General features: G+C 32.1%; 1 protein-coding gene across 3 annotated transcripts in view; it reads left to right on the top strand.

Annotated features, from left to right (window-relative positions):
* Positions 1–13,559, top strand: part of DMD (dystrophin) — a 1,854,428-nt gene that overhangs the window by 626,588 nt on the left and 1,214,281 nt on the right. For all 3 annotated transcript variants that reach the window (XM_031673322.2, XM_072956638.1, XM_072956633.1), the window contains 2 exons: positions 399–486; positions 10,340–10,581. In XM_031673322.2, the coding sequence (XP_031529182.2) occupies positions 399–486; positions 10,340–10,581 (330 nt within the window). The remainder of the gene's footprint in view (positions 1–398; positions 487–10,339; positions 10,582–13,559) is intronic.

Genomic DNA, 13,559 nt, shown 5'->3' with positions numbered 1-13,559 from the left:
ATTAGGAGTAATTTCAGTGATTTTTTTTTAAAGATAATTTCCATTTTAATTGCCTGACATTTCATCCTTTCATCGTTATGAATTGTCTTTTGTTCTTTTTTTGTGGGGGGCAATTTTAGATTATAATGCATCAGAAACTATTATGTAAAAAACATTAAGGGTAGAAATCTTATTTTAAAAAAGTAACAATTCAGTATGAACATGGTTTGTGCTTCTTTTTCATTTTGATGCTTCTAGTGCCAAGAACTTGAGGAAAAATCTGGAAAAATCTTTAGATTCACATGATAAGCTGCCAGAGTGAAATATCTTAAGGCTTGAAAGGGCAAATAGAAGTTATAATTATTCTGTAGTTTCACAATCCTTGTATTGAAATACTCACCTTTGCTATCATGTTGCAGGCCATAGAGCGAGAAAAAGTCGAGAAGTTCAGAAAACTGCAAGATGCCAGCAGATCAGCTCAGGCCCTGGTGGAACAGATGGTGAATGGTAATTACACGGAGTTGATTTAGATAATCTTCTTAGGGATTTGATAAACACATAGGTTCGTATTTATCAGCTGAATTATATCAGACAAGCACTTCCTGAATGAAAATTTAAATTTAAAGTGAGTTGGTGAGCTTTTTATTATTCTTTTTTAATGCTAAGCAAATTATTAGAGGAGATTCAACTTTGAGTCCAATGGAAGAAAATGGGATGTGGTAGAATATTTTATCAATCTGTTGCCGAGAAATCAATTTTAATGCAAATCTTGCTAGCGTTTGTCCAAATAATTTAAGGAAACAAGGTTTGCAGAAATCATTAGAAATGTAAGCAGTTGTATAATATATGTAAAGTGATTGGAATCTGATTTAAAATAATTCTTGCAATATATTTTTTCCATACCTGTTTGCTAATAATATGACATTTTGTATGTTGCTTTTCATTTTTTAAATTCATTTAAAAAATGTCTCCTCAGGGGATTTTTTTTTAAGTTCAGCTATTTTGGAGTGAGGTAAAAGTACAAAGCTAGCAAAACATTTTTTTAAAACGAATGAATTAAAATTAATTTTTGCTAACAGCGCCTCAAAAGCTGTCTGAACAAAATGTTATTGACGTCAATTGTAAGCAAAGTTCTTTCTGATTGTCTTTGTTATACAACTATATTCATTTCTAGGTATAAGTATTCATGACAAACAGGGATAATGCTATTTCCAAACAAGGTTTATTTTATTTTTCAAAGGATATGTTTACAAGAATATCATAACCAAATGTAACAAATGTTTTTGTTATGCATGTCAGCTTTTTCCAGAACCTGCCTTCATTCCTGGGCATAAATTCTGTGTATGAATTATTTCTTGCCTTAATTGCCATGTTGGCATTAAAAAAATTCAGTAATCTTCCTAGGAAATCAATTCATTTTCTTCTTTAATGAGCCCCATGACTATATTTGGTTAAAAACAAAAACAAGCAAATATGACAGCTTAAGTATTGGGTTAACAAGTCAATGAATATATACACAATAGAAAATACCGGAAGGTTATTTAGATGCATGTTTGCTGGATGGTTTAACTGATGAGTTTGACAACAGCATATTCATGTGAAATGAAATTATATGATCTAAAAAATTCTTGTAGCTATTATACAATTGCCCCCAGGAGCTACACTATCAATTTTTCATTTTTATAAGCTGATGCAAAAATCTGTACTTTTAAATGATGTCATTTCACAATCAAATATCAAGCATGCCTTAACTCAGATCATCTGATAGTAGCATAAACTGAATTATTCAAATAGCACTTACATTTAGAAATGAAGGGAATTTTTTTTTGTAATTGAAACTATATACAGGGTTAAAATGATCATATGATTAGTGATAATAAAATTTTCTAGATTATTGCTCTCATAGCTCTAACTTTTGGAAGCATGAAGAAAAATCAGGACATATACTAGGTCTTTAATAAATATTAATTGACTGATTAAATTCTGTTTAGCAAAGCAATATTATGGCAGTAATTGAGATAATGACAGAAGTAATTTTGGTAAGAAAGTCATAATACTTCTAAAGGAAAATGCAAATTTGTATAGAAAGCAAAGAGCAGTAAGGGATAGGAGTGAGATTTGAGAGATTACTCATTGGTTGACTGTATTGATCACATTTTAAGCTTCTCGTTTGTTACACCAATGAAGATTTTGTCTAAGTGATACATGATTAGGCTCAGATCTGGGCTATAACTAGAGCTTAGATAGCTCTACTGCTCCATTCTATCAAACAATTTATATAATTACTAAAAATCAGACTCAAAGATTCTAACTTATCTTTTTGTTTTGTTTTGTCTTTCACAGAACAAAATTGCATAGTATATATTTTATGTGATTGTGCAAAATGTAAGTTAAGCCAGACAAGTAATAAGTGGCTCTAGAACCTTTCTAGGTGTATTTCAGGGGACCTCTAATCCTTACTTAATGGATAGATCCAAAACTAGGGTTTACTGATGTGGCTCATGAAGTTGAAAGACAAGCTGAGGTTTCTCTAAGCCAGGTTTCCCAACAGTTAACTCAGTGAAGCTCTTAAATTCATGAGTTCTGAATTTCCTTTCTCAAGTTGGGGCTTTGGAGTTGTAATAAAACTCATAACCATATAAAATGCATACATCCCTGCTCTTTTATTTATAGAAAGGAAGGTGAGAGCTGAATCACAGTACTTTATTTGTGACCTCATGTAAATGTCTATTCCTTTAACCACATAGCACGTTGTAAAAATTAAAATGAAGGCAAATCATCTTGTACAATGTTATGTTATGCAATTAATACAAATATATATATATTCAATAGATGTTTTACCATGATAACAATGTTTAGCATATTCACAGTTTAAAATACGTATGAAGGGTAGCATAACTATAGCTTTTTTAAATAAAATATTTCATAATACAGAAAACTGAATTTTCTACTTAAAATAATTTACCATAAGATTAGAGTATGTTTTAAAATGTCTAGAATGATTTTGGAACTCTAAATTTTTCCTTCATAACAAAACTATTAAGACATGCAAAAAAATTCTTCAGTGCTTATATTTTATATTTACATCAATGTTGACCAAAATGGTACATCAAACATATATTGAAATCCCTTTTGGCCATTTCTAAATATCTGTTGAAAGCATTAGTTTTTAGCACCACTTAAGAAATGCAAAAATCAAAATTTGTTAGTCCTGAAGGCAGTCTCTTGAATTAATTTAAGAAAGGTGCTGAGAAACAACGGGTGGAGTGGAGTCTTAAGATTGTTAAAAGTGCAGAGATTACCATGATGCTAGTGTAGAAGAAGTGACTTTCATTTTGATGTTGCAAACTTGTGTTAAAAATCAACTATTTCTTGTAACATATGTTTAGTTTCGCAGGGTTACATATAAGTTATGATCAGTTTGAAGATAATTTTCATTTTAGCTGCACTTGATTATATATTAAGAGGTGTATGCAGAATATTGAAATATAGTTAATATTAAATGTATTGTGAATTTTAATGTCAACTATATTGTGAATTTTATAGTAAAATAATTTATATTTGAATGATATGCAGAAATTGAGTAAGAGATTCTTATTCATTCATTTGGAACCTTTTTTTAAGCCAAAAAAAGAGATTGAATAAATTACTTGCATACTTTAAAGCTATACATGAACATTTTCCTTACGAATATCCTAGTTCTCTTAAAAGATTGTAAATGATCTTCATGATCATAATAGACTGAAAAGGGAGGCTATAGTGCTACTAACAGAGAGTTACCTAAAAAATATCTTCCGGGGGTTTTGACATGGAATGTGGGTATAATTTTACCTTATTTATTTATCTATCTGGTTTTTAAACTCACATTAAATTGATTTATTATTCTTATTATCTAATCAATTGACTGGAAGAGATTGGGGAATAGTGTGATAGAGTGTTGGATGGTGTAGAGAACCTCTTATTTTTAGAGAAATTTTTCACAGGCAAAAATCTTTATTAAGCTTATTGTCAATATATAAGATTAGCATAATAGCCTTAGTCTCACAAATTACTCACTTCCCAGAACTTTAATGAGAGTAAGTGGGAGACTAGATTGGGTACCTAGTGACCTACTCAATGTTTCCTGTAGCTGTATTATACTGAGAGATGGAATTTCCAATTTTTTATGTATTTCATTTCTTAAGAAGTATACAATATAACCTCCTTTAAGGGTTATTTTCATAATTAAACACAAAATGATATACAATAATTAAAATTTAGTAAATTTTAGCAGCTAAGTATGGTGAAGAATCTTGCTACTATATCAATACTATTGGTTTTTAATTAATGAATCCTGCTTTCTCAAGGATTTATTTTGAACAGGTTTTTGACTAATCTCCTTACTTCAAAGCAAAGCTTTTCAGTGTATGAGTGGGATTATGGGAATTCTGGACAATCTAGAAAAATTTTATATCTAAAAATATACTTCCTTTTTTATATTTAGGATTAGACCCTATTTTTAGTTATTTTTGTAAAATAATGTTCTTAGATTTATCTCTCCCTATATATAGTCTATCAGTCAGATATAACACAAAAACTGGTTTAGATAAATTGTTTTCCTTTGATACTGAAATTACCGAAAAAATTATATCAAAATAGTCATTTGAAAACATATATAAGCAAAGCTCAGTTTCCCCTTCTTTAAGCAATAAAATGGTTTCACCACAAATTCCAGAGGAGATACTATGATTATCTAATAGGGTTAGTGCCGTTTTTTACATTAAGTTGTGCTTCACTTTCAATTTCTAATTGTAGTTTTCTGTGTGTTAATTAAGAGCCTGAAGATAGTTACATTAAGGAAATGTTTAAATAAAAGTAGTAATTATTAGTATATTAGACTAAAAGAACATTTCAAAAACTATCATCCCCTGAGTGTTAGATTATAGTGTTTAAAGTGATACCTAATAGAAAGTCTGCGAAGGATTGTAATTAAATAGCATAGACTGATAACATAGGCAAGTACTCCTCTTATGTATAATGTCAAGTGCAGAACTGTATTTTTAGTATTTTGGTTTGAAGTCATTAAGTCCTGTACATGAATAATCTCAGTTGCGTTTGGGCAAAATTTGGTCAGATGGGTAAGGGCAGGGATTGTGGTCAGTTTGGCTCACCTCAGAGCCAGATCTCTGATTATCTTTTCACATCACTGTGGAGGATTTTCAGTGGCAGTAACTCTGCTAAATACATATTTTAATGGGAAGAGATTTTTGCAGCTTCTCTGTATATCAGTGGGACATGGAAATTGTACTATCTGCAGTGGTCCAGCCCCTCCATCATGAATCAGTAGCTGAGTAGCTTTCCGCATTTGCACCCATGTCCTCTTCTCTTAGTCTTTCCTGAGTTCGAGGCAGTTTGATAGATGGCTCCTCTTTCTCCATATGACACTTGGGATAATGGTCTACACAGAGTTCACACTCAATAAACATTAATTGACAGACACGTTTTTCTTTGTTTAATCTCCATAGGAAGAGACTCTGTGCTTGTGTGTGTGTCTGTGTGAAGGAAGGCAATTAAAGTGGTCACTGTTGTTGTCGAAAATTAATCACAAAAACAAGTATGAGTAGGGATCTGACTTTTTGCTCTTATAATTCAATGATGTTTAGAAAGAGAAAAACTTAAAAAGTTACGTTAGTAAATTTATATATTATATTCATTAAGGATGTGAATTTTATATAAACCTATTAATTTTTAAAAGCTGTTACTTCAAGAAAAATACATGATGTAGCAGCTTTATAAAAAGTTACTGTCATGAGAAAAACCTCTAGAATTTAGTCTGTAATACTCAGACCTTATTTTCCTGAACTGAGTAAATTTTAGACTGTTAACACTGGATGCCAAATGGACTTGTAATGACCCTCACTTAATATGCAACAAAAATAAGAGACTATTTATTAGCGACTTTAAGTTTTTATTCCAAATGTTCTTCTAATTCAAGAGCTCTGAAAACACAGGTTTTGCATTATTCTACCCTGGCTTCATGGCTAATGATGAATATACTCGATGAGGAATACTTCACTGTAAGTGGCAGTTCTGAAGTACTTGCATGGAAGGTGGTGCACAATTAAAATTATTCTAACAGTCTGTTATGCACTGTACACAAGTAATAAAATTAATGTATGCCCTTCAAGTAATGATCCATTTCCTCTGGGTGCAATATATTTATTCATAGACTATTTCAGAGGTTGTTTAGCATATGAGACGTGAATGGATTATGATCCATTATCCCTGAGATTCTAATGTGCTACTACAAAATGGTTTCCATAAGTATTGTTCATAGTGCCTGGTGAGTTAGTGTTTGTGTTCTTAAGTAGCTAACAAAAATTTTTAAAAAAGGCAGGTGCTCAAATGATTGCTACTTGAAACTTTGCAGATATTTACATTTACACACTGTCATGAGACAATTTTCAGCTGACTATAAGAAGCATAATTCTATGAAATACATATAAAACAATTATATATAATGATAAAATTATTCATATGTGAGTATTCACTGGGGAAACATTTAGTACCTTTATTCTACAAAAGTTTAAAGGGACTGTCTCATAATCTCATTGGTAGGACTCGATAATAGATGGCCAGTTAATTCACGAAGTTGAAGTGATAGTATCTTTAATATTAGTTTAAGAGCTGTGCATTAAGTAACATGACATGTTACAGGGCTTTTGAACCCTCCCCCAGGTATTTTAAAGCACACTTGAATGAAGAGAGACTGTGCATCTTTTGTGTTTCGCTTTTCACGTCTGTGGCTCTTGCTACCCTAATGTTTATGTTCGTACGAAGTAAGCTATTGATTTGGTATTGGGTGATTTCACAAGTATAGTATATTTATTTCGTACCTACTCTAAGCTGAGAACTCTATCAGATACTGCCTGTGGAGACATTTTTCTCCACAGGTTAGAATGACAGATTATACTCTACTCGAACAGGAAGCATATCTATACTAATACAGTATTACATACAGATTAGTAACATAATACAGTATTTCCACATAGATCCTTCATAACAAGATGTCTGATTTTCTCTAATCAACATCATATCTTTGCCTGTGACATCTGGAAATTTCTGTTTTGAATTTTTGACGTGGCTGTCCTTTGTAACTTGAATTTCAAATAATGGTAGATGTATGACCAAATATTCCAAGATTCCCTGATAAACTTATGGATTCATTACTGGTTGATGTCATTCCTTTTAAAAATGGATAAATATATTTTCTATATCCCGTATCAGTGCCGTATTATATAAAACTATCACTATCTTTAAAAATATTAATCATTAAGTTTTCATAAATGACCCCTTTCACCCATTAAAATGACTCCCACTCTCCCTGATTTCACTCTTTGAAAGATCTGCTCTCTTTCCTACTTTCTTACATGTTCCTTTTCATTTTTTTATATTAACATTGACTAACATTTATTGCTCTCCTGGTATATGTCATACTTGGCATAACAATTCACACATGTTGACTCAGAACCCTTGTAGGTATCCTGCGAGGTCAATTCTGTTTTATCTTCATTCCATGGATGAGAAAAATGAGGCCCAGTGAGATTAAATAACTGAGCCCAATTCACTGATTTAGTAAAGGTCAAATTTGAACTTAAATGTGCGTAATGCCGGAGCTCTAACTGTGCATTTTTATACCTTTTTGCCTGCCCTTACCATTTATCCTAATATGGAAATGCTTCTTTTACCTATTATTGTATTTTAAACTGCCTTTAAATTTACAAAAATCAGTATGCTACTAACTGGAGAGTAGTGTAGATTTTTTTAGTAGATTTAAACTAAGCTCAGTTTTCTCATTTAAATTCCTTCTGCAATGATGTTTACCACCTGGCCATTTTTTGGCACAACATATTGAACTGATAGTTTTGGGTAATGATCAACAAGAACTCATTAAATTCTGTCTCTGTATTTTAATGGATATCATAGAACTTCCTGATATTTCCTTATAGTTTGATTTATATTTGCTGATTAAATTAGCATGTATTATTCATATTGAGAATTAATTTATTATTTTATTTTCTGAGTTGCTAAGGGGTCTTCATATGGTTGACCTCCCCCAGGGACAGTGAGATAGTTTTCTGTTTTCCCTTTTTGGACAAATGCTAAAGGAGTTCAACCCAGCATCATTCTATCAGTACCTTCAATTTATTTTAGCATCTCTTATTTGCTCCTCACGGACTTGGACTACCATGGACTCCCTTCTACCAAGTGATTGTTCATATTTAACATATGCTGAAAATATTTCTCCTAAACATCTTATCATTTAGACTCATGGAACATTTTTGGATAATTATCTAACATAATTTAAAATCCCTCCCCATGTATTTTTAAACCACTCCCTTTCATTTCCCAGCAATAATATTAGCATTTTATTGTAATATTTTTCTCAGACTGAGTGCCTATACAATGGAGATTTGGATTCTTATAATTTGTAGCAAACATGATCATTTTACAAATATAGTTACTTAGCATCATCCCTTAAAACATATTTCAGTTTAATTCTTGGTCACTGTTCAAACCCAAATGCTCCCAAACAGTGTATCTCATAACAAACACATCCAGATGTCTCAGTAAGACTGGTTGCTTCCTTGACTATTAGAAGAATATTAGAGGAATATTTAGCTCCTGCAACCCACATGCTGCCTTTTACAGTTGTATATATGGAAACATATATGTATTATCTTTTTGCCCTTTAATTTTTCAGTTATTTTCTTTAAAAATATATCCACCAAAGAAGGAGGAAAAGATTGTTGCCAGTAATATTTGCAAAGTTTGTTTTTTCCAATGTCATCCTGAGTAGTGTCAAACTCTGAAATTAGTGAAGTTGGAGTTGTGTTTCAAATGAATTTAGAGATGTGATTTGGCAGCATAACATAATCATGACAGAAATGAAGATTAGAATATCTGAGCAGAGGAAAGTAAAAGAATAAAATAATTCAGTTGTTGAATTCAAATCCATATTTTTTTATTCTTTGAAAAGAGTGACGTGGTAGGCATGTACCAGTTAGCCAAACCACAAGCCTCATATCTGCTAGAAATGTTCTTCAGGCTTTTTAATAACTTACTTGCTCATTAACTAAATCATATTACCAGAAAGTTGAGTAAAATGAACATTCATAAAGGTAGATTCTTCTAGACAACTTGGTCTTCTATAAATCATTTCACCCTTAGATATTTTAATCTAAAGGAAGAATCTTATAGTGAGCTTCTGAGCCCTTCTCATATCCCTGTGATTATATGTAGGAATAGGAAATATTAAAATATCTGGTATTTCAAAAGTATTAGAAACTTTTCATTGCTATTATGGCTATGTTTTAATGTGCATATCATATTTAATATTTTTTATTTATATAATTTATTAGGATGTTATTTTGTAAACAAATTTTGTGTATGTATATCTATGTAAGAACATCTACATATTTTGCACTTTAGGGAGTGAATTATGTGGCATTGGTATACTTTTATGCTGTGCATAGGACAATATATACTTGGATTGGCATTAGTTGTATATCACATTTTAACAAAATTTAAATAAGATAGTGTATGTTAAAAGATACAGCATGTTCTCTAACACATAGTAGGTTTTCCAGAAGGCTAAAGTTGATAATGATATGTGTATGTTTCCATTTTGCCCTTGACTGATTTTTTTTTCTGCTTTAGTATTGCTGTAGTTGATTTTAAAACTTTTCAGATCAACCTCTACATTTGTAAATGATATGTAAGTAATTTGAAAACCTTTTTTCATATTAGAAAAATTATTTTTCCTAATGCTTATTTCCTTTCTTTGGACTCATGGGTGATCTGTTTATTTCTGACTGTGTATAACAGAAACAGAATTACTGATTTTTGATACATACTCACTTTTTTTTCTTTAAAAAAATCCAAATAAAAACATTTCAGCTAATTCCAAAACCACTTAAAAATAAAAATGGAAGTTACTTTTTGAAAGTACAGTTTAATAATATAAGTGATATTTAACATCTATTTGGAAACATCCAAAAAGGTATTGATCCATGATCAATTTTACACCCTCCACCAGGGCTTTGACCATTTTTTTTTTAATATATTCTACTCTTCTAGGTCTTACGTATCCTTATTTATTACTTTATTACATTCATATTCTTTGATAAGATGCAGCTGTAATAATTTGCAGTCAATAATGAGAAATCATCTTGGTATTTTAACTTCTTTTATCAGTAAATAAATGGTCTATTTGAAATCATTCATATGAGTACTTTTAAACTTGAGGCATGTTGGTTTTCAGATAATGTCTTTCAGTCTGTGACTTCAGTGGATATATTTTTAAAATCTTTCTTTCTAGAGGGTGTTAATGCTGACAGTATCAAACAAGCCTCAGAACAACTGAACAGCCGGTGGAAAGAGTTCTGCCAATTGCTAAGTGAGAGACTTAACTGGCTGGAGTATCAGAACAACATCATCGCTTTCTATAATCAGCTGCAGCAATTGGAGCAGATGACAACTACTGCTGAAAACTGGTTGAAAACCCAACCCACAACCGCAACAGAGCCAACAGCAATTAAAAGCCAGTTAAAAATATGTAAGGTAAGGCTCTCTTCTCCTATTTGGAGCATGATCAGTAGGGATTTCTTGGCGATTTCCAGAAGAATGGCACATTAGTTAATGATAAAATTTCCCTATTAAGGGTTTAGTTAAACACAATAAAGATCAAAATAAAAGTGAAGAAAATCTGTTTAAATAGGTAATACATGGTTACCCAAATCCCGAAAAACATATTTAGAGTAGTTACACATAGTTAATTGATTTTGTCAGTTTGCAGAATGGTGAGGCTGTTTTTGGGTATGGAAACCACATATATCCTGTGGGAAGTGGCCAGTAATCTGGAGCTCTTTCTTACGGCAGCTCCAGTGCTAAGAGCAAAACTCAGTCATATGTTCAAAATGTAGAAACCACACAAGCACAAGCAGCTGATATACGGTATAATCAGTTTCGTGAGGAAAACCTTTAAAACTGACAGTCCCCTAAATTAGGGTAATTTGAGGAAGGTTTCTTTATAAAAACTATTGTATATATGTGCTTGGACTACAGAGGAACCACAAGGGATAGAATAGTAAGCCAACATCAGAGCTGTTCCTATTCTTAGGATAAAAAGGATCAGGAAGAGAGAAGTTATGGAAACACAGACAGAGAGAGTCAGATGCCCATTTTAAAGGCAGCTTTAAGAGCCAGCCTAAGTGCCAACACAGGAATGGAGCCAGAAAAGGAAGCACCCTACTTTGTTCTCCTCCCTGCCTCCAGAATCTGTGCAGAGCTCCCCATCAACTAATCAGAAGCGGAGGACAAGGAGCTGTAGTCTATCAATGTAATTCTCCTGAGTCACAGGAGAAGGGCGGACAGTGTATCTGGAGGGGCAGAGAACATACAACGGTCACCAAAGGGTCTGAGAAACAGTAAAAGAGTATTCTGCACGTGTAATAAAACAAGAGATATTTAATAATATAAGTAACTTGAACTTTTAGCTTAGTTCCTACAGAAAGTTACTATGCATAGTTACACTTTTTATGGGAAGAGGGAAATTGATTACAGGATAGATGAAAAGGTTTCCTGGATGAACCTTAATGATAGACTGAGATGACTAAGTTTAATATTAAAAGCAGTGAATGGGAATTAATCTGCATACTTTGAAAAGAATTTTTAAATAATGCAAGACTAGAGATAGGGATGGTTTGATATTAGTGTGGAACCCGGAAAGTGATGGGAAATTCAAAGCTATTTTGAAAAGAAAATCAATTGAAGGGTTTGATAATTCTTCAAATATTGGACCTACAGCTTTACTAGGAAGTAAATAAACTCAGGAAATATATTTTTCAATAAAGAGTATTGTCTAGAAAGGCATTTAGTTTATTAGGCAAATATGCAAATATAAGGAATTTCTGTTCCCTAGAATTCTAGACACATTTTGCTATTAAAGTGTAGAATCCATGATATTTTTCCTATGAATTAATGTAATACTCCATCTATATTATTTCTTTCAATAAAAATCTTATATTCATCATAAGATGAAAGATGGAGGCAAAAAGACAAGCCTATTGGTAGCATATAGGACACAAAGCAAGGACTCTTGGGGCATGCTAGGACCTTGATCTTTATCTCAGGAGCAAATGGAGATCCCTAGAGGTTATATACTTAAATATTCTCTGGATGTTAGAGAAGTCATCCTAAGTGAAACTGTTTCTTTTTTTCTGCATTCAACCACAAAGTTCCAAATTCTGATGATGCAATTCCATCCCCCTTAGTCGCCCCTTACTTTTTCTCTCTGCCCCATTGGTTTCTATTCATTTAATATATCACGTTAGGTAAAATATTTACCAGGATAAAGCTCCATGTCATTCACACAACAGTTAAAATTATACTCTTTGGATGTGATTAGTGATAGGGAAATAAATTACTGTATCCTATTTGTCAGTGCATTTTGTTATTTGGACATGTTTTCTAAGATTAGGATGCAGATTTAGCTCAAAATCTAATGTTCGCCAGAACTGGTTCTTAATATGTTGAGGAGTAGGAAGTCATTTTGGAATTGGAAGATATCCATGGACACTTTCCTGAGAAAAATACAAAAGCTTTTCCAGCAGATAAACATACAATTTTAAAAGATAAACAGACTCAGAGGAGATGCCTAACTCTGGAGAACTAACCACACTAAGGCCCTTTTATGGAAATACTGAGTAATTGTTAGCATCTTTAAATGTTAAGTATTTAAGGTCAAAATGATATTTCCTGTTATTTACTCTCCGAACTTTAAGGTCTCCACTGAACATTTGCCCAAATGTTTTATTAGTTTCAAAGTCCCCTTTGTTTTGCTGAACATTCTTTACTATACTGTAGGATCCCTCTATAGCCCCCTAAACAGGAAGAATGACGGCCCTCCATCTGGCCAAATGTAAATCAGGTTCTTAAATGTTTCACGGCAGATGTCAGTGCTACCATTTGCAAGCCTGGTGTACAAAGTACATTTCTGTAATTCTATAATCTAAATCATGGAGTATTACCCTTTACCTCTTGTCTTATTCTTCAACCATGAATATGCTCCCACCTTCTAGCACTTGATTGAAAGGCTTTATATTTGAATAAGAGAGATGAATCACCTTCCCATTTATCTAAATGTCTTTCATTTCCACCTACCAAATGAATTTGACTGTTAGAGATTAGCATACTTGAATCAACTCATACTGCTAAAACCACATACCAGAATTCCTCTGAAAGTTATTTTTGTATCTTCTAAAACTAATAAGTATCATTGTCCATTAGGTAATCTTTCTACTATGAAAGGATCTATGTGATAAATTTATCTCATTCAATCCTACAACAGAAGTTACTCTCTCTAAAAGAGTACGCATGTGTCCAAAAATAACTTTTTTTCCCTTTCACTCTAATTTCCAGGAAGCTTAGATTTATATTTAGTTCATAATTACTATAATTCTGTCAATTTTCCCCTCCTTGTAATTGGCTTGTGACCCAATTTTTAAAACTTAAATTATCCTGTTTTCATTTTAAATGGT

This window comes from Vicugna pacos, chromosome X (genome assembly GCF_048564905.1).
Source record: "Vicugna pacos chromosome X, VicPac4, whole genome shotgun sequence".
Classification (NCBI taxonomy): domain Eukaryota; kingdom Metazoa; phylum Chordata; class Mammalia; order Artiodactyla; family Camelidae; genus Vicugna; species Vicugna pacos.
The sequence above is the reverse complement of the archived record's forward strand: the minus strand, read 5'-3'. Positions and strand labels throughout refer to the sequence as shown.